Source organism: Hevea brasiliensis, chromosome 15 (genome assembly GCF_030052815.1).
Source record: "Hevea brasiliensis isolate MT/VB/25A 57/8 chromosome 15, ASM3005281v1, whole genome shotgun sequence".
Lineage (NCBI taxonomy): Eukaryota > Viridiplantae > Streptophyta > Magnoliopsida > Malpighiales > Euphorbiaceae > Hevea > Hevea brasiliensis.
In genome coordinates this window covers 69905558-69931644 of record NC_079507.1, presented here as the reverse complement: position 1 = coordinate 69931644, position 26087 = coordinate 69905558, and the positions used below count along the sequence as shown (strand labels likewise).

General features: G+C 38.6%; 1 protein-coding gene across 1 annotated transcript; it reads left to right on the top strand.

The window, feature by feature from the left end:
* The first annotated feature begins 9559 nt into the window (after nt 1-9559).
* On the top strand, nt 9560-9898 carry LOC131174118 (CLAVATA3/ESR (CLE)-related protein TDIF-like). The gene has a single exon (XM_058137184.1). The coding sequence runs from the start codon at nt 9560-9562 to the stop codon at nt 9896-9898; it is 339 nt and encodes a 112-aa protein (XP_057993167.1).
* Nucleotides 9899-26087: the final 16189 nt, after the last annotated feature.

Genomic DNA, 26087 nt, shown 5'->3' with positions numbered 1-26087 from the left:
GGACCCACAGAAAAACGGTGTCGAAAAAATTTGAAATTTATGTCGCCGCGAAGCTCTCGACGAGTGGAGCCCTCTGGTACTCTCGGTTTTCTCGTGGGATTCACGGTTTGCAAGAAATCTAGCCCGAAAGTCAAAATGGGTTAAAACTTCCCGGGCAAAAATTGGACAAACCGCTGGTTGGATTTCAGTGTTCTTGGTGTCTATGAAAAGCTCTCGCCGAGTAGATAATTTTAGACACAAGACCCGATCCAATTGGTGGCCGGATCAGCCGGATTTTGGTCAGGAAGTCCAGGCGTCGCGCGCGCGTTGCGCGTCCTTTCTGAGGCCGTTTTCCGGCGTTCCAGGCGGCGGCCGGCTGTGGGGGAGGACCGAGGTGGGGCGCCGGCAAGGTGGGAAGGCAGGGGAGGCGGCGGCGCAGCAAGGGGAGGAGGGAGGAGAGAGAAAAGAGAGAGAGAAGGGAGAGGGGTCAGATGCGCGCGGGAGGAAGAAGGAAGAAAAAGAAAAGGCCGGTCCGATTCGACCGGTCCGATCCGGTCTAGTTCGATTTGGCCGGTCCGATTCATGATACAAAATTTTGAATTTTTACTCTACCTCGGGACCGAAAACGAGGTCCAAAAATTTCAAAAAATTTCCAGAAAACTCAGAAAAATACGTAGACTCCAAATATATTTTTAGTTTTGCTACGTGGTCTTTAAATTAATTTTTAAAAATCATCAAAGTTTATATTTTCGGAAAATCGAACCCGATTTTTAAAATCCGAAAAATCTCAAAAAAATTTCTAAAATTTAAATAAAATTAAAATACCAAAAATACTCATAAAATAATAAAATTTAAAATTTTGGGGTGTTACATTCTTCCCCCCTTACAGAAAATTCGTCCTCGAATTTTACACAAGGCAGAATAAAGTACATGATTATACATTGAACAGATAAGGGTACTTGCTACGCATGTCCCGTTCTGACTCCCAGGTGCACTCTTCCACTGACTGGCTCCTCCACAATACCTTAACCATAGGGATCTGTTTTGATCTTAGCTGTCTCACTTGGTAGTCCACTATGGCTACAGGTTGCACCTCAAATGTCAAATTCTCCTTTAGCTCTATTAGCTCCGGCTGTAGTACATGAGAAGGATCTGGAATATATTTCCTGAGCATGGAGATGTGAAATACGGGATGAACGTGAGAAAGGTTGGGTGGTAGCTCAAACAGGTAGGCAACTGCTCCAACTCTATCCGTAACCTCAAAAGGTCCAATATACCGAGGTGCCAACTTGCCCTTCTTTCCAAATCTCATGACTCCCTTCATTGGAGAAACCTTCAAAAATACATAGTCGCCTACTGCAAACTCCACATCCCTCCGTCTGGGGTCTGCTAACTCTTCTGTCTACTGAAAGCTGTTTTCAATCATTCCCTGATTAAGGGAACCATCTCTGATGTGTACTGCACTAGGTCTACATCATGTACCTTCGCTTCCCCCATTTCTGTCCAACACAGAGGAGACCTACACTTTCTTCCATATAGTGCCTCATAGGGTGCCATCCTATCTTTGGAATGGTAACGGTTGTTGTAGGCAAACTCCACCAAAGCTAGCTGATCATCCCATTGACCTCCAAAATCCAAAACACTCATGCGAAGCATGTCTTCCAGTGTTTGGATTGTCCTTTCGGATTGTCCGTCTGTTTGAGGGTGGAAAGCCATACTAAAGTTCAACTGTGTGCCAAGTGCCTCCTGCAACTTTCTCCAAAACCGATAAGTGAATCAGCCCTCTGCCGGATATTATGGGCGGAACTCCATGCAATCGACTATTTCTCGAATGTAGAGTCGGGCGTCTTGTGCCACGTAATATGTAGTCTTCACAGGCAAAAAGTGAGCTGATTTGGTTAGACGGTCCACAATTACCCATATCGAATCATATCCTCGCGTGGTACGAGGCAACCCAGTCACAAAATCCATAGTGATCATCTCCCACTTCCATTCTGGGATAGGGAGCTCTTGCAGCTTCCCTGACGGTCTCTGGTGTTCAAACTTCACCTTCTGACAAGTCAAGCACTTGGACACAAAGTCTGCTATGTCTCTCTTCATGCCATTCCACCAATAACTATCTTTCACATCATGGTACATCTTGGTGGAACCTGGGTGGACACTGTACAGGGTATAGTGTGCCTCTTGCATGATTTCATTTCTGAGATTGTCCACATCGGGCACACATATCCTAGAACCTTGCATAAGGGCGCCATCATTGGCAAACCCGAACTCACCACCTTCACCTTGCTGTACTCTTTCTATGATCTTCATCAATTGTTGGTCTCTGTGCTGGGAAACTCTAACTCTGTCTCTCAAGTCTGGCCTCACTGAAAAATGAGCCAGCAATACCCCCTCATCTGAAAGATCTAGGATTAAACCTTGATCCATCAACTCATGTAATTCCTGAATCAACGGTCTCTTCTCTGCTGAAATGTGCGCCAAACTGCCAGAAGATTTTCTGCTCAAAGCATCTGCTACTACATTGGCTTTCCCAAGGTGGTACTGGATGGTGCAATCATAGTCTTTCAGAAGCTCCATCCATCTCCTCTGTCTCAAGTTTAAGTCCCTCTGTTGGAAGATGTACTTCAAACTCTTATGGTCGGTGTATATCTCGCACACTTCACCATACAGGTAGTGTCTCCAGATTTTTAGTGCAAAGATTACAGCCGCCATTTCCAAATCATGGGTGGGGTAGTTCTGCTCATGCCTCTTCAGCTGTCTTGAAGCATAAGCCACTACTTTTCCATTCTGCATCAAAACACACCCTAGGCCAACTCTGGAGGCGTCACAGTACACGGTGTATCCTTCACCACTCATAGGTAGTGTCAACACAGGGGCGGTGGTTAGACACTCCTTAAGCTTTTGGAAACTCTCCTCACAGTCATCTGTCCAAATGAATGGAACATTCTTCCGGGTTAACTTAGTTAGGGGAGCTGCTATCCTGGAAAAATCCTGTACAAAACGCCTATAGTAGCCAGCTAGACCCAGAAAACTTCGCACCTCAGTGACTGTTGTAGGCCTAAGCCAATCAGTTACAGCTTCAATTTTCTTGGGATCCACTTGAATACCTTCTCTTGAAACCACGTGTCCCAAGAATGAGATGCTTTCTAGCCAAAATTCACATTTCGAAAATTTGGCATATAGCTGGTGCTCCCTCAAAGTCTGCAACACCATCCTCAAGTGCCACACGTGTTCTTCCTCGGTCTGAGAGTATACCAAAATGTCATCTATGAATACGATGACAAAACGGTCCAAAAATGGCTTGAACACCCTGTTCATCAAGTCCATGAAGGCTGCTGGTGCATTAGTGAGTCCAAAAGACATCACCAAGAACTCATAATGACCATACCTTGTCCTGAATGCCGTTTTGGACACATCCTCATTCCTGATTCTCAACTAATGGTAGCCTGATCGCAGGTCTATCTTGGAAAAGAATCTAGCCCCTTGGAGCTGATCAAACAGATCATCGATCTGAGGAGGTGGATACTTGTTCTTCACAGTCACATTGTTCAGCTGTCTGTAGTCAATACACAACCTCAATGACCCATGTTTCTTTCTTACAAATAGCACAGGAGCGCCCCAGGGTGAAGTGCTCGGACGTATGAAACCTTTGTCCAACATCTCCTGTAGTTGCTCCTTTAACTCTTTCAATTCTGCTGGGGCCATCCTGTAAGGTGGCATTGATATGGGATTTGTACCCGGAACAACATCAATGCAGAACTCTATTTCCCTTTCTGGTGGCAACCCTGGAAGCTCTTCAGGAAAGACATCCATAAATTCCCTGAGAACAGGAACATTTTCCATGCTGACACCTTCTACAGATGTATCTCTCACCAATGCCAAATACCCTTGGCATCCACACCTCAACATTTTTCTAGCGCTAATCGCTGACACCAAATTATATGGAGCCACGCTCCTGTCACCATCAAAGCTAAACTCTTCCACACCAGGTATGTGGAAATACACCTTTTTGTTCCTGCAGTCTAAGGTGGCATAATGAGTTGCCAACCATTCCATCCCCAAAATTACATCAAAATCCATTACTGGTAGAGGAACCAAGTCTGCTGGGAGGATCTTCCCATCCACTACCACTGGGCTACTCGGAAAAACCATATCTACATCTATGTTGTCGCTAAGTGGGGTAGCTACCGACAAAGAGCATTCTAGAGTTGTAGGGTTTCTACCCAATCTTATGGCAAACATAGGGGAGACAAATGAGTGCGTAGCACCCGGATCTATCAAAACACGAGCCTCATAGGAACAGACCAGAAGAATACCTGCCACAACTGTATTTGAAGCTTGAGCATCCTGGTGGGTTAGGGTGAAAACCCGAGCTTGACCCCTACCCTGAGTGGCAGAACCTTGATACTGACTTCTCCCTCCTGATCTGCCCCCAAATCTACGTCCCCCTTGTCCTCGGCCCTGTTGGCCACTGAACTGACTGCCTGCCATGCTGGAAGCACCCGGATACAACTGACGAGGAACATTCGCAACAGAACCCTGTGACCCCATCTGTGGCTCACTGAACACGGGGCATTCCCTAGCAAAGTGACCTGGTTGGCCACACCTGAAGCATACTCCTGAACCCATCAAACAAGGTCCTGAATGTCCTCTTCCACACTGTGCACAAGGTGCTAAGGAAGATCCTGAACCAGACCCAGAACTGCTGTACCCTGAACTATGACCACTGCTGGATCCGTATCCTGGTCTGAACCCTCGGGATTTGTGTCTAAAACCACTCCTCTTATTCCTGCTTCTTCCTCTGTAAGTAGTTTGGCCACCACTATCCGCAGTACCCATGTGGGGAACACCTGAAGAACCCTCTGCTCTGTTTTTCTTTGCTCTACCGCTGTCATCCGCAGCATAGCTAATCTCTATCTGTCTGGCTCGATCAACTACCACATCAAACAACTGATCAGACATCATGGCCAGGTTTGTATACCTCCTGTCAAGTCCCTTTAGGAATCTTTTCACCTTCATAGTCTCTGTAGATACTGTTGTGGGGGCATACCGCCGATTCGAGAAGTGCAGCATACTCATCTACAGACCTGCCATTCTGTCTTAAGGCCTCAAAGGCCCACTGCTTTTGATCCCTGAAGCTTTCTGGTACAAACCGGTTGATGAACAGTTCCACAAACTGAGTCCACGACAAACCCTCCATCCGAGGTAATATGTAGTCATTCATCCATTGTCTAGGCATAGGCCCCATGACATGCTGCATACACTCTATTAGTCTTCTATCAGTCAACTGCAATTCTGTTCTTGCCTGTCTGCAGGAATCCAAAAACCGATATGCATCGTCTGACACATCATAAGTACCAGGCACTAACTTCTTGAAATTGATGATCTGTTTGTAAGGTTCCCCTCTTGGTACAGTGGACTGCTGCTGCTGTGGAGGGTGGACCATATACTGCGCCATCATATCAATGGTCCTCTGCAAACCAGCTAGAGTGGCTGCCATGGGGTCCATGGGACCCTGTGCCATAAAAGACTGATCCTGAACTGTTGGCAGCTGCTCTTCTACTTGAGCAGCTCTAGGCCTCCTACCCCGCCTCCTCGGGGCAGGCGCCTCATCCTGTGCCGACACCTCGTCAGGCACATCTGGTTCTGGTGCAGTGGCAGCTCTCCTGCTTCTGCGCATTTTCCTGAAATTTAGCAGTATTAGCCTACAAAATTCAAAATTTCTCATTACACAGCTCTATAAACTCATATTTACACACAATATATGAAGCAGAAACTAGAAGCAAAGATGACAATGCAAGATGAATGTGGACCATATTTTTCCGCATGTGACTCCTAGTAGACTCTTCCCAACACTTTAGATGAACATTCCCTAAGAATCTGGAGCCTAAGCTCTGATACCACATTTGTCACGACCCAACCCATGGGCCAGACCGGCACTAGGACCTGGGCCAGCCTAAAGCCCCCGAGGCCCGTAGTAAGCCTAACTATTCACTTAACCCAACTCTAAGGCCCATTTGGGCCCAATTTCAAGAAATCAACCGGACAGAGTCCGGCCATAAAGTGGACCTTTCAACGGGGAGTTTTTGACTCACCCGACCTGTAAACAAAATATAACATCAATTGGGGAGCTCAGCTCACCCTCCACATACTCATCATCATAAAAATAAATGGGAGCTCAGCTCCCTCATCCAATCCATCAATCATGCATAGAATATTTTTACAGGTCCACATAACAATTATATTACAGACCCGAATCATTTAAATATTTCTAACACATGCGGAAAATCTAGGAGTAAATAAAATTACACAAATATTGAATAACAACCTGTGAAGAAGAAAAGCAGGTTAACCACAATAAAATCCTCCTGTAGCCTGAAAAAAATATTGAACAGGAGTGAGCGTTCGACTCAGAGAGTAAAATATCAATTTTAACCATAATCTCTATAACTATCTAGAACTAGTGCACCCTGTAGAGTGAAATGCAGCATCAGCAATAAATTCACCTCATAACATCAAAAAGGTAATTTGGAGCACTCACGTACCCAGCAATATCAATCATATATATATGGGAGCTGATCCCCTATACAGCTCTCTTTATTCCAACTGTGCCAGCGAAGAACTCAGCTCGGACTTCCACTTAATAACCAAATCGGGGTCCCAGCGAAGAACTTAAGCCGTGTCTACCCCGAAGGACCGGGTCCCAGCGAAGATCTCAAGCCGTGTCTACCCGTCCTATCCATAGTCCACACCACATCACACGCACGCCAACGCACGTACACTGCTCCAAATTACCACAACAATATACATGGCACTTTCACAGTTATGAATGCAACATAAATCGTGCCTAAAGTTTATCTACATAGATATATGCATATAAGTGATGCATAGACATGCTTGAACATATAATAATAGTGAAATTACAATTAAAATTAATATTTTACTCACAGACTTGACAACGGTTACTGTGGCGGCTGGGCGGAGGAAGAAGGCTGTCCCGACTCACCTGACAATTACATTACAATTATTTAATACAAATGACTCAACACAAATCAAGAAAGACCAAGTACGTCCTAAGTCGTGCCGAAAATCCGGCAGAGTCTCCCCTATACGTAGGACCTACCCAACCTGCAAAATGGCTCAAAACACACTTCTATATTCACAATCCATATATCCACAACTCAATCACATCACACAGCCCCTCCTGGGCCCATCAAATCAGTCATCCATCACAATATGTAAAATTTCAATTTAGTCCTTATAATTGATCATTTTTGCAAAAACTATCCAAACAAGCTCTAAAAATTCTAAAACTTTGCCCCGCGGTCCTTAGCAATATTACTAGGCTATTGCAAAAAGAATCATAATTTTCTGAGCTACCACGAATATTTTATGAATTTTTAATCCTATTTAAGCACTAGAAAATTACGAAAAAGCAATGTTCGGGTTTACCTTTGCCGATTCCGACTTCGGGAACGCGCTCGGGACGTCTGACAATGGGGGGTAGCCAAAACTTCGGTCCAATTCGGAGATTTTTCCGTGCAGTGCATCTAGCCGAAATTCACGCACCGGTCAACTGTCGAATTTTCGCGAATTGAGGATACCTACACGAAGCCCACAACATGGGGGTTAGTACATAAATTTTTCAGAATTTTCTAAGCTCATTTAATGCTCGGAAAAACACTGCGAAGTTCCGTGGGACCCACCGAAAAACGGTATCGAAAAAATTCGAAATTTATGTTGTCGCGAAGCTCTCGACGAGTGGAGCGCTCTGGTACTCTCGGTTTTCTTGTGGGATTCACGGTTTGCGAGAAATCTAGCCCGAAAGTCAAAATGGGCTAAAACTTCCCAGGCAAAAATTGGACAAACCGCTCGATGGATTTCGGTGTTCTTGGTGTCTATGGAAAGCTCTCGCCGAGTAGATGATTTTAGACACAAGACCCGGTCCAATTGGTGGCCGGATCGGCCGGATTTTGGCCGGGAAATCCAGGCGTCACGCGTGCGCTGCGCGTCCTTTCTGAGGCATTTTTCCAGCGTTCCAGGGGGCGGTCGGCCGTGGGGGAGGACCGAGGTGGGGCGCCGGCGAGGTGGGAAGGCAGGGGAGGCGGCAGCGCGGCAAGGGGAGGAGGGAGGAGAGAGAAAAGAGAGAGAGAGAAGGGAGAGGGGTCAGACGAGCGTGGGAGGAAGAAGGAAGAAAAAGAAAAGGCCGGTCCGATTCGATCGGTCCGATCCGGTTCGGTTCGATTTGGCCGGTCCGATTCAGGATACAAAATTTTGAATTTTTACTCTGCCTCGGGACCGAAAACGAGGTCCAAAATTCAAAAATTTTGAAAACTTCGGAAAAATACGTAGACTCCAAATATATTTTTAGTTTTGCCACGTGGTCTTTAAATTAATTTTTAAAAATCATCAAAGTTTATATTTTCGGAAAATCGAACCCGATTTTTAAAATCCGAAAAATCTCAAAAAAATTTCTAAAATTTAAATAAAATTAAAATACCAAAAATGCTCATAAAATAATAAAATTTAAAATTTTGGGGTGTTACATATGTTAAAAAGAAAAGAAAAGAAAAAATAACCTTAAAATGTAATTATAAGAGGTGAAAATTGAATTTGAATTTTTTTATTTATTAATTTTAAAATTTATTATATTTATAATGAGAGTTGTTTTTTTTTTTTCTCTTTTAGTAGGAAATTAGGGAGTGAAAATTTAAACCTAATTTTATTAAGTGAGTATTATGTTTTCAATCAAGTTAGGCAATGAGAGTTGTTATATAGAAGGAAAAAATATATTTTAATATATAATTTATTAATATCAGATTTATATTAAATTAGAAAAATTAAATTAAATATTTTTCAAAACAACATTAATTAGTTAATATAAACGGTATGGAGTAGGTTTATATATATATATATATATATATATATATATATATATACATAAAGTGGGGACTCATGCATCATATCAGGGAGACAAGCCCTGGATTTTCACAAGCATAGAAAAAAAGAAAGCAGCGATTAAAGTTATGATACTTTGCTTTCTCAATGGCTCTGTAATTTCAAATTTTGATTAAAAAAAAAAAAAGAGGCAAAGTAGAGATAACACAGCACCTCTAATACAAGTCAAAGAAGAGAGATTTCTTCAGCAAACAGCCAAGCCACAAAAAGCCACCTCCATCTCCATTTTGCTAAATCTTGTTACTTTCCAGATTTGCTTTTTTTTTTTTTCTTTTATGTTTAAAAGTCGCTAAGATATAAAATTATTTTTGGATTCTCACTTATAAACTTAAACTTTTATATTATGTAATTTCTTAATAAAAGTAAAATTTATTGGTCAATTTCTTCTATCAATCAATGATGTATTAATATTAATTACCAACGAAATTTGCTAAAAAGAAAGAAGGGTAATAACGGCATCACAAAAGAACACATTAGGTACACAGGTAACTTGCTAAATTTTACTTTTAGCAACTTTACAAATTGCTTTCCATCAGCAGCTAAGTTATCTAGCTATCCACAACTTTATTTTCTTTACTTTTCTTCTTCTTGATAGACATATTGATGTTTCGATTGGTTCATGGATATTGATCCCTTGTGGATTACTGCGGGGTGGTTAATTACTACTGGTTCTAGTTTCATGGCACCAGCTACCAAATCAACAGTACTTCCTGAATCACAAGCTATGTTGCTGTTTCTTGGCCTTCTCTTGGTTGTTTCTCTTCTTGCTCGCCCCATTGATCCCAAGAAACTTACGCAAAGTCCCACCACAGAATTGCATCCACAGCAAACAAAGCATATACCACCTTATGCTTCTTCTTCTGTTGCAGCTACAATTTCTGGTTCCGATTCAGGTCAACAGTTTAAAGCAGCTGCACATGAAGTACCAAGCGGTCCAAATCCTGAATCCAACAAGTAAGCAAAGAGGGTTCATATTCACTGTCACGTACGGAACCACTATGGCCAATATCATGATTAATTATCACCATCCTCACTTCATACATCAATCAAGACATCATTGAGTTTCCCTTATCGATGTCTTTTTGCCCAGCAAGCCAGGCGTATGAATATAGCAAGCGTAATCTCATTTCTTTCCTAGTTTGTGTGTATGTTTGATTGTTTGTTTGTGTAATTATACTACTTATGATCTATATATCTTGAATCCATTGATGATCAGTAAGACATTTCGAAAGAAATGAATAAATTAATATGCATATATATAAGCCAATTTTATGCATTATATATTTACTTTCTTTGATATACACATATGATATATGAAGACGTATTCATTATTTTTCCTATCTTTTCTTTTCTTTTCTTTCTTGACGAACATAGTACTTTAGTTTCAGCAAATTAGGGAGGGAAATGTAAAATAGACGGTAGCCCAGAAAGCGACTGAGATGAATGGTGTCAGTCTGTGTGAGGGGTCAATGGTCATCATGTTCAGAAGCTCTTTGCTTTTATGCCTATGTTGTTATTCAGAAGACCATCGATTTTTGCGCTCGTCTCGTTAGAAGCACAAAACACGAGGAAGCTGACACAAAAAATATATATATTTAATATAAAAAATTCATACCTAAATTTAATTTTTTATTAATTTAAAACATTAAATATATAATAAAATAAATTTAAATAAATAAGATTTATATATTTATATTTTAATTAATTATATTTAAATAAAAAAAATATATTAATAAAATAATTCTTATCTAAATTTAAATATATACACTTAGCTAAATTATCAATTATTATTTTAACTCAAAGTCATGGTAGATCTATTTAAAAATATAAAAATTTAATTTTTAATTAATGAAATATTTATATAAATTAAAATTTTTTATCTAAATTAAGTTTACTATAAATTTAAAATATAATTATATAAAATTTATATATTTAATAAATAAACTTTTAAAATATATCTTATATTTTAAATATATCTTATATTTTGAATATATAATAAACTTAATTTAAATAAAATAAATCCTATATAAATTATTGTATCTAAGAAATTTCTTGTAATCATGTAGTAGAAGCGACAATGATTGGACTCGCTCTTTTTCATTCACACTTACTTTTTCTATCACCTTCTCAATTATTTTCACCATAATTATTAATTATATACCAAATATTAATTTTTTTATTAATTAATTAATAAATCTCTAATTAACATTTAAATTTATAATTTCATAATTCTATAAATAATTTTAATATTTTTAATTCAAAATTAATTATTTTAATTATTAATTCTTTCTATTTTATGATTTTAAATAAATTTTTTATTGATTTGATTTTAATTGGAATTTGAAATTAATATTTTACATTTTTTTAAAATGATTTTAATTATATTAAACTATAGTTTAATCGGTTGACCATATTGAATACGATTTGCGTATTTACATGGACGAAAAACGTCATGATTGGCCTTTTTTTGGGTTAATCCCATCAAGTGACACGTATACAATTATTGACCAAAAAAAGGCATGTTTTGCTTGATCTTGAAGGAAGAAATTTTCCGCTAGATATGCAAGCGGCCATCCGCGCAAGGGAAATTTCTTCTCTAAATCGCGACCCATAAACACGCTGAATATAGAGGTCAACTAAATATATGTATATATTTACATGTATTGAATTCTTATAAATTTAATTATTAAATATTTTAATAAAATTTAAAATTAACTAAATAAAAAAAATAAATACTATGTATTTAAAGTTTATATACTTTTAAAATTTAAATGTAATTTTTTAGATAATAAACTTTATCAAAGTAAAATAATATAAAAGATATTAATATTATGTTTTTAATTTTTATATAATATTTTATTATTTGTTTTTAATATTATCACGTATACGTACCTTTTCTTTTGTTTGGTAGTGTGGGACAATATTCTTTTTTTAAAAAATATAAATCAAGGATTTTTCCTAGTAGTTTTTATTTTATTTCTATATATATGTTTGATTTAATTTAAATATTGATCCTCTTTGTAGACTTAGTTTAAGTTTTCTCTTATGATAGAAAGATTAAACAACGTCTTTACTTCTTCTTCAACTCTTGTATCACGAAGAGTTCCATTTTAGGTTGGAGCTTCCTCTACAGACAGTTCAACGGCTTTAGGTTGGATCTTCTGGCTCTGATTCTCTCTGCTTGGGCTAAAGTTGCTGGAGCTAAATGTTTTAGAATAGGGTTTAAATTGCCTATGCGATATTGTAACTAGGCCTTACCATTAATGAATTTCTTATCTTTAAAAAAAAAAAAAAAGCCAATAGTCAACAAACAGCATGTATCATGTAGGAGACTGGAGATAAAATAAATGGGCGGAGTGGTGGTTCCATTAGTCCTGTTTTCCACTGTTCGAGAGCTTGTGTAACAATGGATGGTAAGAGCTTTTAATTATTTCATTAATTATGCACCTGTGCATTCTTCCATTAACATGCTAGCAATGCCTGCTATACACTACAATAAAATGGATGTTATATATAATGTAGTAGTTCTTACGTACACCAAGACAAGTAATTGTATGTTTACAAGCTTTCCATGCGCGGAAGGGCGAAGAACAGCTTCCCAAACAAATACTATGAGAAAATTCAACCAAAAAAAACGAATGCTAAACTTTTTGACTAATATATATTCGGATGAAATTTAGAGCGGCCCAAGCGGCGCATCCAAGTACCCAGACATATATGTATTACATATGGGAGCAAAGTACGTCATAAGTAGTGTACTATCCCTTCTTTCTTTTTAAGGGCAAATGACCGTAGTAAGGTAACTCAGAAACAAAAAATACCAGAATGGGGTAACAACTCAAAAAATTACGAAAAGGGGGTGGGTGGCAGTGGTCAACGCATAGGACGCTGTTCAAAATAGGGTCTGAACAAGGGACACTATTCATAATAGCATCCGAAGCTCGGACGCTATTTTGAATAGCGTCCGGATTGAGCCACCTGCAATGGCCCCTTCACGCGAGGAATATTACGTCCCATCAACTCCGGATGCTAATTATATTAGCATCTTGTACCTCCGGACGCTAATATAATTAGCATCTTTGTGGATGGCGTGCAGTCCAAGTCCAATCTGCAGGGAATCTCCAGTGAAGGGGGACGCTATTTTTATTAGCATCCCGTGTTCATCTACAGGGAATCTCCAGTGAAGGGGGACGCTATTTTTATTAGCGTCCCGTGTTCTCTCATCTGCTTTGGGACGCTAATATGATTAGCGTGTTTCTGCTTTGGGAGCGGAGAGGTGCTCTGGGACGCTACTTATAGTAGCGTTTTGCTCGCTGGGACGCTACTATAAGTAGTGTTTTGCTAGCCGACGCCATCGCCATGGTGTCGTCATGTGACGCTTATTCAAAATAGCGTCCCCACGTAAAAACGCTATTTTGAATAGCGTTTTTACGTGAGGACGCTATTTTGAATAGCGTTTTTTTTGCACGCTATTTTAAATTATATTTTATGTGTTGAGACGCTATTATAAATAACGTTTTTTTGTTTCTCACCTGTCACACCTTACCCCTCTGTAAGGCATCACATGATCCCGTAGAATACCTAATGAACTACCGCACTTCACCTACCGATAACTCATTAAGTACCCTACAAGGGATTTTAAAACAATTTTCCTATTTTTGATAAGTGGTGAGCATTTCTAATAAGTGTTTAAAACATTTAGTTGAAATTAAAACTAATTAATATTTTTGGCCATTTTAGTTTTCCGCAAATTTTATAAAAATTTTGACAGAGTTTCCTCTGTATTTTGAGAAAACCGTTCTTCGAATACCTGTAAAAAGTACTTCTAAAAGTTTTTCTCAACCCCTACTTCGGTTTCACAATCAAACTCAATCAATTTCTCAAAATACTGTCAATCAATATCATTCATATTTCATTAAAAACAAAATAATTTATACACAACCTTACAAATTTATATCAAAAGAAACACAAACTAAACTTTATTACAAACTTCATACAAATTTATGTACAAGCTGCTCAAGACCCATTTTTACATGTCCATACATTTATGTGCAATATATACATCAAAAGAAGTATTTACGCTAGGGTATAAATTATACCCAAAACTTTAGGTCAGTAGCTTCTCACACCTCAAGAAATTACCGCTGCTCCTCTAGTTTCAGATTCATGACAAAGAATAAAGCTATCGCTGAGTACTAGGACTCAGTGGTGCACAATATACTAAAATAATCTTTATGCAAAACTTAAAGCACATTCATTCAAAAATTTGGCTAAACATGAAAATTTAATACAATCATGCATTGTAAGATTTTACATGTAAACCAAGTTCATTTCAAAGTATCAAAACACATTTCATAAAACCCACGTTAGATCACGCCATTCAAACAAATAGAATCTCAATAGCCGAGGCTAAAGAGAAATCACATGAATCTCAATAGCCGCAGGCTAAAGAGAAATCATATCACGAAGCTAGCTCAAATATATGGATATCCATTCACATCCTCTTCTCTGGCACACCTCAACACTTCTCCAGAAGGAATCAAAATTGAACTAATTACCCCCACTAGTCGTAGTGAGGTGTTCAAATATATGGTCATGACACTGTGGTTTCAAAACTTATCTTAACAATTTGCTAAACATTGTCATTTCAAATATACACAATAACTTTCACAATTTAAATCAAACATCATAAAAATGCTATAATCCAATATTTCACATTATTCAAAACATTATGCAAAAGATGATTATAAAAGTATATGTTGTGCACAAACCTCAAACAGTCGCTGTTGGCCTTGACTCGACTCCTCGGGTTACGTCGGTATTTTTTTCCACAGAAACACGAAATTTTCCAATGTTTCAGTACTAAAACTTAAAATAAATCCAAAATAAACTTAACTTCATATTTAGCTAGCTCTAACGTGTTAAATTCGACGTTCTCAAAATTTTGTGTTTCGGGTTACTATTCACTGCACTATTCAAGTCAAATTATTGACTTTCTAAGACTTAATAGGTATGGGAACTCCAACTTCACCCACATACCACATTTTGGTCACCAAACTTGTTGGTTTTGGTCATTTGTTTAAAGCTTAGGTCATTTTGGCAAAATTGCCAATTTTCGCTTTGGTTCTCCGGTTGTACTGTTCCATTGGTCGATCTACTGTTGGAATTTGACAAAACTTCCTTCATAGAAAATGTTCCTTATTGTCTTAAGTGTATTCTCATTTTTGGATCACCCCAATCGGAGTTTTGTAGCTCAAGTTATGGCCAAAATAAGTTTACTGTTCACATGTTGTCACACCTTACCCCTCTGTAAGGCATAACATGATCCCGTAGAATACCTAATGAACTACCGAACTTCACCTACCGATAACTCATTAAGTACCCTACAAGGGATTTTAAAACAATTTTCTTATCTTTGACAAGTGGTGAGCATTTCTAATGAGTATTTAAAACATTTAGTTGAAATTAAAACTAATTAATATTTTTGGCCATTTTAGTTTTCCGCAAATTTGATAAAAATTTTGACAGAGTTTCCTCTGTATTTTGAGAAAACCGTTCTTCGAATACCTGTAAAAAGCACTTCTAAAAGATTTTCTCAACCACTACTTCGGTTTCACAATCAAACTCAATCAATTTATCAAAATTCACAAGTTCAATAATTCTCAAAATATCATCAATCAATATCATTAATATTTCATTAAAAAATAAATAATTTATTAATAAAATTAAAAATTTATATCAAAAGAAAAACAAAATAAACTTTATTACAAACTACATACAAATTTCTGTACAAGCAGCTCAATACCCATTTTAACATGTCCATACATTTATGTGCAATATATACATCAAAAGAAGTATTCTGATTAGGGTATAAATTATACGAAGGCTTCAAACGATGACTTCACACACCTCAAGACTCGATCTTTGCTCCTCTAATCTCTCGTATCTGCGACAGCAATAAAGCTATCACGAGTACTAAGACTCGATGGTGCACAACATACTAAAATAATCTTTATTCAATTCTTAAAGCACATTCATTCTATAATTTGATTAAACATGAAAATTAAATACAATCATGCATTGTAAGATTTTACATGTAAACCAAGTTTATTTCAAAGTATCAAAACACATTTCATAAAACCCACAGTTAAATCATGCCATTCGAAACAAATAGAATCTCAATAGCCAGAGGCTAAAGAGAAATCACATCACAAGGCTAGCTAGCTCAAATATATGGATATCCATTCACATCCTCTTCTACTGGCACACCTCAACACTTCTCCAGAGAAGGAATCAAAATTCGAAACTAATTACCCCCACTAGTCGTGCTAGTGAGGTGTTCAAATATGTGGTCATGACACTGTGGTTTCAAAACTTATCTTAACAATTTGCTAAACATTTTCTTTTCAAATATACATAATAACTTTCAACAATTTAGATCAACATCATAAGAATGTCATAATCCAATATTTCACATTATTTAAAACGATATGCAAAAGATGATTATAAAAGTATATGTTGTGCACAAACCTCAAACGAGTCGTCCTTTAGCCTCGACTCGGTTCCTCGGGTTCCTTCCCGATATTCTTTTCAACTGAAACACACAATTTTACAATGTTTCAGTACTAGAACTTAAAATAAATCCAAAATAAACTTAACTTCACATTTAGCTAGCTCTAACGTGTTAAATTCGACGTTCTCGAAATTTTGTGTTTCGGGTTACTATTCACTGCACTATTCAAGTCAAATTATTGACTTTCTAAGGCTTAATGGGTATGGGAACTCCAACTTCACCCACATACCACATTTTGGTCACCAAACTTGTTGGTTTTGGTCATTTGTTTAAAGCTTAGGTCATTTTGGCAAAATTGCCAATTTTCGGTTTTGGTTTTCGAGTTGCACTATTCCATTGGTCGATCTACTGTTGGAATTTGACAAAACTTCCTTCATAGAAAATGTTCCTTATTGTCTTAAGTGTATTCTCATTTTTGGATCACCTCAATCGGAGTTTTGTAGCTCAAGTTATGGCCAAAATAAGTTTACTGTTCACGTGCAATGTTCATACTGCAATTTAGGTGCTGGCAGATTTTTGGTCCAACTTTGGTCAATTGTTTGATCAAGTTAAGTTCATAATTCGGTCTCACTTTCTTCATATGAAATGTTGTACTATGTCTTAGGTTTCCATCGATTCAAGAATCGCCTAAATCCGAGTTTTCTGGAGAGAGTTATAGCCCTCCAAACATTGCTGCTCAATGAAAATTCTGCAGAATTTCAGTACAGTAATTTTAACTTTGCTCAATGATTTGAATGAGTTAATGGCCTAATTTGGGTTGGTGTTCTTCATGAAAGTTTTAGGTCTATATCATATCTAATTGCTGGCAAAATTTCAGGTCAATTTGACCTACCTAGCTCGAGTTATGACCAAATGAACAGTTACTATTCATTTGGTCAGTTTTGTGCAGTGGCAGCCTGCAATCAACTCACTTTGGTCAATTGTTTCACCAAGTTTTGGTCAGTTTTTGGCCATGGTTCCTTAATGAAAATTGTGCTCTTTTATGTCTATTTTCATCTCCAATTGGTGGCATATCAATTGGGCTTGTAAAATTTGAGTTTTGGTCCTTCAGTGGGTTTGGTCATGCTGCCAGCAGCATGACCATTAACCTCCGAATTTAGTTTTCATTCCTATCATTCCCACACAACTTATTTGGTCATAATTGACCATTATTTCATTTCACAATAGGTTAAACATGCCATTTATGCATTTCTCCAAATTTTGGTCCATTCTAGCATTGAAACCTTAATCTCACTAACTCTTGCATTTAACTACTTCTAATAATTTTAATGTTAATCATTTCACTAAGTAAAGCTTCTAAACTCACTCAATTGCATCATATTCATGCAAACCACACTCTCTCAAGCTGCCCAAAATTTCAATTTAATTCTTTCCCCATATTTGTTTCATTTAAATCAAGTTATTAGCTCACTTAATTACCTAAACATGCATTTGAATGGAAAAGTAACAATTTAACATACTAACCTTTTGTTAAAGCTTCAAAACCCTATCTTTAATTCTTCTTTCTTCCTGTAATCTCCTTCTTAAGTTGCAATAACAAGCTCTAGGGTGGTTTTAAGAGAGTTATTTGGATTAAGTGAAGAAAATTAAGCTTAAATGTAAGCTTAAATGGAGGACCATTCATGGAGGAATTTGGGAGGAAAGTGGGGTGGCAAGGAAGAAGAAAATCCTAATTTTTTCCTTTGGTTTCCTTTACACGTTTTTTTGGCTTATGGAAGACCCTAATTCCCAAATTAAATAATTCAATTTATTACTTTAGTTATGACATCATGCATGATGTCATAACTTTGACTTTTTCATTTTCATCTCTTTTTCTCTTTTTTTTTCTATTAGTTCTTTAATTTAATTCTCGATTCGAAATTTTCTTTTCTCCGATTTTATTTGTGATTAGGTCGAGTCACTCTCGGGGTCAATTGACCAAATTGCCCTCGCACATTCATCGGTTTGCAAATAATCCAATATTTCTTCCGCTCACGACCTAATTATTTGGTGACTTAGATTCTTTTTCATGATTTTCTCTTTTCCACTTTGTGTTCATAAGGGTCCTAAGGACCGCGTCACTTTTTACGGTTCAAAATTTGAGTTTAAAACGACTTGCGATCGTTCAGGAGGTCACTCATCGCTGTGACTCTCGGCTCGTTTAACCTCTTATGTTTTGTTTTTCTTATTTATAGTTAACTAATTAAACATTACTAATTATTTGTGTTTATGGCTTCTCAAGTTGTCTTAAGTGTGGCCCTAATCCCATTAATTGTCCGGACCGACACCGGTCTCCGGAACAGTGAAATATACCAGGCTATATAACGGGGGTGTTACAATTCTCCCCCTCTTAAATAAATTTCGTTTGAAATTTTACAGTATCAATCTCACGACATTTGTGGGTGTTGTCTCCTCATGTCCTCCTCTCGTTCCCAAGTAGCTTCTTGGCCCGAATGATGGTTCCACAGCACTTTTACCAACGGTATCTGCTTATTCCGTAGCTGCTTCACCTCATAAGCCAGAATCTTTATGGGTTCTTCTTCATATGTGAGGTCTGGATTCACTTCTATTTCTTCTCTTTGGTAGTACATGAGATGGGTCTGATCGATACCTCCTCAACATAGACACATGGAAGACATTATGTATCTTTTCCAACTCTGGAGGTAGTGCCAACCGATATGCCAAAGGACCCACTCTTTCCAGAACCTCATATGGCCCAATGAAACGAGGACTCAGTTTCCCCTTTCTGCCGAATCTCATAATTCTCTTCCAAGGAGAAACTTTGAGGAAAACTTTCTCACCCACTGCATACTCAATATCCCTTCTTTTTAAATCAATATAGGACTTCTGACGGTCTGATGCAGTCTTAAGTCGATCTCGGATCACCTTGATTTTCTCTTCAGTTTGTTGAACAATTTCGGGTCCAATCATCTTTCTTTCACCCACGTCATCCCAACACAACGGGGTTCTACATTTTCTGCCATACAAAGCTTCATATGGAGGCATCCCAATGCTTGATTGGTAGCTGTTGTTGTAAGCAAACTCAATCAAAGGCAAGTGTGTATCCCAACTACCCTCAAACTCAATAACACAAGCCCGTAGCATATCCTCCAAGATCTGAATTACCCTCTCAGATTGGCCATCTGTCTGTGGGTGGAATGCCGTACTGAAGTTCAATCTAGTTCCTAGGGCTCTCAAGACTACCCGAGAATCTAGAAGTGAACCTAGGATCTCATGCGATACAATGAATCTGGCACTCCATGCAATCTCACAATCTCATCGATGTACAACCTGGCCAATCTGTCCAAATTGTAGTCCATCCGAACTGGCAGAAAATGAGCAGATTTAGTCAGTCTGTCAACAATGACCCAAACTGCATCATGACTCTTTTGTGTCCTCGGAAGTCCCATCACAAAATCCATCGTTATTCTCTCCCATTTCCACTGCATCGGTAGTGGATGTAACAACCAGGGTACTTGATGCTCTGCCTTCACTTGCGACAAGTTAGGCATTTGGATACAAACTCGCCACATCTCTCTTCATACCCATCCACCAAGAATGCTCCTTTAGCCCTCTATACATTTTTGTACCACTGGTGCATGGCAAAAGGAGACTCATGTGCTTCCTTTAAAATGATCCTCCTCAATTCAACATCATTAGGAACACACATTACGCCTGTGTAGCAATAGACCATCATCTACGAGTGAGAATTCGGTTTCTTGCCTCGGGCTTCTTCCATCGACTTCGATACTTCGATCATTACGAGCAGCCATTCTAATCGATCAATCAACACTTTGTACATGCCATGCAAGCTGCAATCTGCCCCTCATCATTAATCTCTAAGCTGGCATGCAATGATCTTAACTCATGTACCAAAGACAAAGGAGTAACCCGTAGACTTGCCATAGTCTTGCGACTTAAGGCATCAGCCACAACATTAGCTTTCCCTGGCTGATAGTCTATCAGACAATCATAGTCTTTTATCAACTCTAACCATCTCCTCTGTCTCAAATTCAGCTCTTTCTGGGTGCCCAAATACTTCAAACTCTTATGATCTGTGTAGATGTAACATTTCTCCCCATACAAATAATGTCTCCAGATCTTAAGAGCAAACACAATGGCTGCAAGCTCCAAATCATGTGTCGGATAATTCCTCTCATGCGGTTTTAGCTGGCGTGATGCATAGGCAATGACATTTCGATCTTGCATCAACACACAACCTAACCCGTTGTGAGAAGCATCGCTGTAAACTGTATATTCTTTACCCGGTGTGGGTAAAGTTAGGACTGGAGCTTCAGTCAAACATCTCTTCAATTCATCAAAACTCTGCTGGCATTTATCCGTCCACTGAAATTTTACATCTTTTCTAAGCAGCTTGGTCAATGGAGATGCCAACATGGAGAATCCCTTCACAAATCTACGGTAGTATCCAGCTAAACCCAGAAAACTACGAATCTCTGTGACATTTCTGGGTGGCCTCCAATTAAGGACAGCTTCAATCTTACTTGGATCTACCTTAATGCCCTCTTCTGATACTACATGCCCCAAAAAAGATATTTCTTTCAGCCAAAATTCACACTTCGACAATTTGGCATATAGCTGTTTCTCCCTCAAAGTCTGCAGTACAATCCGCAGATGTCTATCATGCTCTTCTGCATTCCTCGAATATACCAATATATCATCTATGAATACCACCACAAACTGGTCGAGGTATGGTCTGAAAATAGTGTTCATCAGATCCATAAAAGCAGCCGGAGCATTAGTTAACCCGAATGGCATGACCAAGAACTCATAATGGCCATAGCGGGTTCTGAAGGCAGTTTTAGAAATACTTTGCTCTTGTACTTTCAGCTGATAATAACCTGATCTCAGGTCAATTTTGGAGAACACAGCTGCACCCCTCAACTGATCAAACAAGTCATCAATGCGGGGTAATGGATATCTATTCTTTATTGTCACCTTATTCAACTGCCGATAATCAATACACAAGCGGAGAGTGCCATCTTTCTTCTTTACAAACAACACTGGCGCTCCCCAAGGTGACACACTAGGGCGGATAAAGCCCTTGTCAAGCAATTCTTGCAACTGCACTTTCAACTCTTTCAATTCTGCAGGTGCCATTCTATATGGCGTTATAGAGATTGGATCCACACCAGGCATAACATCAATTTCAAACTGCACCTCTCTTTCTGGAGGTAATCCTGGCAATTCTTCAGGAAATACATCCGGAAAGTCACATACCGTAGGGATGTCCCTTAGTGCTGGACTCCCCACCTGGGTGTCTATCACATGTGCCAAGTATGCTTCACACCCCTTTTTAATCATCCTTCTGGCTAGTGCAGCCGAAATGATGTTTGATGGCAGTAAATGCCTCTCCCCGTGTATTACCACATCACCGTACAAAGGGAGACCAAAAGTGATCTTTCGCCTGATCCAATCATGGCATGATGCCTGGCTAACCAATCCATGCCCAAGATGATATCATACTCTCTGAAGGGCATTTCAATTAAGTCTGACAGGAAAATATGTCCTTGGATCACCAAAGGACAGTCTCTATAGATTCTGTTGACCCGGACCTCTTGTCCTAATGGACTAGTTACTAGCACTTCAAAACCCATTTGCACACATGGAACAGCAAGTGAACTGACTATGCTAGCACTAACATATGAATGGGTTGAACCCGGATCAAACAACACAAATACATTTTGACCAGAGATAGAGAATGTACCAGCTACCACATCGGAAGTCTCAGCCTCTTCTCGTTGTCTCATCGTGTAGACTCGGTGACGACTTCCTTGTGCATCGACCAATCGTGCCCATGCTGACAGGCGGTGCCTCTACCTCTGCCTCTTCCTCTGCCAACAGACTGTGAACCTCTAGGAGCAGGACTCTGAATAGATCCCTCGGCAGTAGTAGGAGCTGGACCATATCTCGGAGCACTAGTACAATCTTTAGCTATATGGCCCTTGCCTCCACAGTTAAAGCAGGCTCCAGTGGCCCAATAACATTCCCCATGAATCTTGCCACAAGTCTCACAGTGGCGGGAATGTGAACCCTGTGATCGCGACCGGACCTAGGGGTCTCGACGGAAAATCTGCCTCGCCAAATCGCCACCTCGACCCTGCGGGTCCACAAAACTTCTTTTTCTTTCCGGAGGTAGCACCAGAACTCTGCTCAACTGATTTTTCCCCCTTGTCTTTTTCTGATTTCTCAGCTTTTTCCTTCACTGGGGTTGCTTCTGCTTCAACTCTCTCCAGTTCAAGTGCTTGGGACATAAGTTCTGAGAAGTTGCTGTGTCGAAATCCTATAACTTGCATCCGTATGCTGGGCTTCAAACCCGTCTCAAATCTCTTGCATCTTGCTTTACTGGTAGTAAGGAGACTCTCCGCATAGTGACTCAGGCGGGAGAACTCCCTCTCATACTCTGCCACTGATATATTCCCTTGTTTTAGACTCAAAAACTCTTGCAAGTTCGATCAACATATGCGTCGGATGTATTTGTCTCGAACTCTCGATAAAGTCATCCTGTGTTAGCATCGTGGTTCACCAAGCGTGGGGATGGTCTTCCACGATCCATACGCATCCCCTTGCGGTAGAGACACAGAATACTCAAACTTTAATTCATCTTGGCGGTCTGACTTCTTAAATACTCTGTCCATTCTTTCAAGCCATTGCTCTGCCTCAAGTGGGTCTACTGTACCCTTAAATTCTGCAGCCCCATACTTCAATAATTTATCATATTGTCTGGCTGGAGGCAGTGGTTGTGCCACAGGTGGTTGGGGTGGAGCTTGAGCAGGCATACCCCCAGCCATTTGTTGAAACATTGCCGCTGCTTTGTCTGCGAATCGTGCAGAATTTGCGGCATTTGTGGCTAGTCTTCTTGACCCACCGACATTCGGTAAAGTGGGCTTCCCTTGTGCCTCGGCTTCAGCAGATCGCTCAACTGAGCGATCCCCTTCTTCCATTTCAAGCTGAAGTTAGGGTATCTCCTGAACAAGTAACACAAGGAGATTTCCCTCCGTTAGTTCATATTCATGATGTAATGCACTGTATGTAACAAATATGGACATTGAGCAGTTGTACTTAACAAAGAAAAGACACAAATTCACAAGCTAAAACATACTTCAAAAATTTTGCTCTGATACCACTAAAACATGTCACACCTTACCCCTCTGTAAGGCATAACATGATCCCGTAGAATACCTAATGAACTACCGAACTTCACCTACCGATAACTCATTAAGTACCCTACAAGGGATTTTAAAACAATTTTCTTATCTTTGACAAGTGGTGAGCATTTCTAATGAGTATTTAAAACATTTAGTTGAAATTAAAACTAATTAATATTTTTGGCCATTTTAGTTTTCCGTAAATTTGATAAAAATTTTGTGAGTTTCCTCTGTATTTTGAGAAAACCGTTCTTCGAATACCTGTAAAAAGCACTTCTAAAAGATTTTCTCAACCACTACTTCGGTTTCACAATCAAACTCAATCAATTTATCAAAATTCACAAGTTCAATAATTCTCAAAATACTGTCAATCAATATCATTCATATTTCATTAAAAACAAAATAATTTATACATAACCTTACAAATTTATATCAAAAGAAACACAAACTAAACTTTATTACAAACTTCATACAAATTTGTGTACAAGCTGCTCAAGACCCATTTTTACATGTCCATACATTTATGTGCAATATATACATCAAAAGAAGTATTTACTGATTAGGGTATAAATTATACCGAAGGCTTCAAAGCGATGACTTCACACACCTCAAGACTCGATCTGCTGCTCCTCTAATCTCTGTATCTGCGGCGACAAGAATAAAGCTATCATTGAGTACTAAGACTCGATGGTTCACAACATACTAAAATAATCTTTATGCAAAACTTAACGCACATTCATTCAAAAATTTGATTAAACATGAAAATTAAATACAATCATGCATTGTAAGATTTTACATGTAAACCAAGTTTATTTCAAAGTATCAAAACACATTTCATAAAACCCACCGTTAAATCATGCCATTCGAAACAAATAGAATATCAATAGCAGAGGCTAAAGAGAAATCACATCACAAGGCTAGCTAGCTCAAATATATGGATATCCATTCACATCCTCTTCTCTTGGCACACCTCAACACTTCTCCGGAGAAGGAATCAAAATTGAAACTAATTACCCCCACTAGTCGTGCTAGTGAGGTGTTCAAATATGTGGTCATGACACGTGGTTTCAAAACTTATCTTAACAATTTGCTAAACATTTTCTTTTCAAATATACATAATAACTATCAACAATATAGATCAACATCATAAGAAAGTCATAATCAAATATTTCACATTATTTAAAACGATATGCACAAGATGATTATAAAAGTATATGTTGTGAACAAACCACAAACGAGTCGCCCTTTAGCCTCGACTCGGTTCCTCGAGTTCCTTCGATATTCTTTTCAACTGAAACACACAATTTTACAATGTTTCAGTACTAGAACTTAAAATAAATCCAAAATAAACTTAACTTCACATTTAGCTAGCTCTAACGTGTTAAATTCGACGTTCTCGAAATTTTGTGTTTGGGTTACTATTCACTGCACTATTCAAGTCAAATTATTGACTTTCTAAGGCTTAATGGGTATGGGAACTCCAACTTCACCCACATACCACATTTTGGTCACCAAACTTGTTGGTTTTGGTCATTTGTTTAAAGCTTAGGTCATTTTGGCAAAATTGCCAATTTTCGGTTTTGGTTTTCCGGTTGCACTATTCCATTGGTCGATCTACTGTTGGAATTTGACAAAACTTCCTTCATAGAAAATGTTCCTTATTGTCTTAAGTGTATTCTCATTTTTGGATCACCTCAATCGGAGTTTTGTAGCTCAAGTTATGGCCAAAATAAGTTTACTGTTCACGTGCAATTCATACTGCAATTTAGGTGCTGGCAGATTTTTGGTCCAACTTTGGTCAATTGTTTGATCAAGTTAAGTTCATAATTCGGTCTCACTTTCTTCATATGAAATGTTGTACTATGTCTTAGGTTTCCATCGATTCAAGAATCGCATAAATCCGAGTTTTATGGAGAGTTATAGCCCTCCAAACATTGCTGCTCAATGAAAATTCTGCAGAATTTCAGTACAGTAATTTTAACTTTGCTCAATGATTTGAATGAGTTAATGGCCTAATTTGGGTTGGTGTTCTTCATGAAAGTTTTAGGTCTATATCATATCTAATTGCTGGCAAAATTTCAGGTCAATTTGACCTACCTAGCTCGAGTTATGACCAAATGAACAGTTACTATTCATTTGGTCAGTTTTGTGCAGTGGCAGCCTGCAATCAACTCACTTTGGTCAATTGTTTCACCAAGTTTTGGTCAGTTTTTGGCCATGGTTCCTTAATGAAAATTGTGCTCTTTTATGTCTATTTTCATCTCCAATTGGTGGCATATCAATTGGGCTTGAAAAAAATGAGTTTTGGTCCTTCAAAGTGGGTTTGGTCATGCTGCCAGCAGCATGACCATTAACCTCCGAATTTAGTTTTCATTCCTATCATTCCCACACAACTTATTTGGTCATAATTGACCATTATTTCATTT

What these genes read in the sequence shown, in the direction of transcription:
- LOC131174118 (XM_058137184.1), top strand. Translation starts at nt 9,560, where the DNA reads ATGGATATTGATCCCTTGTGGATTACTGCGGGGTGGTTAATTACTACT.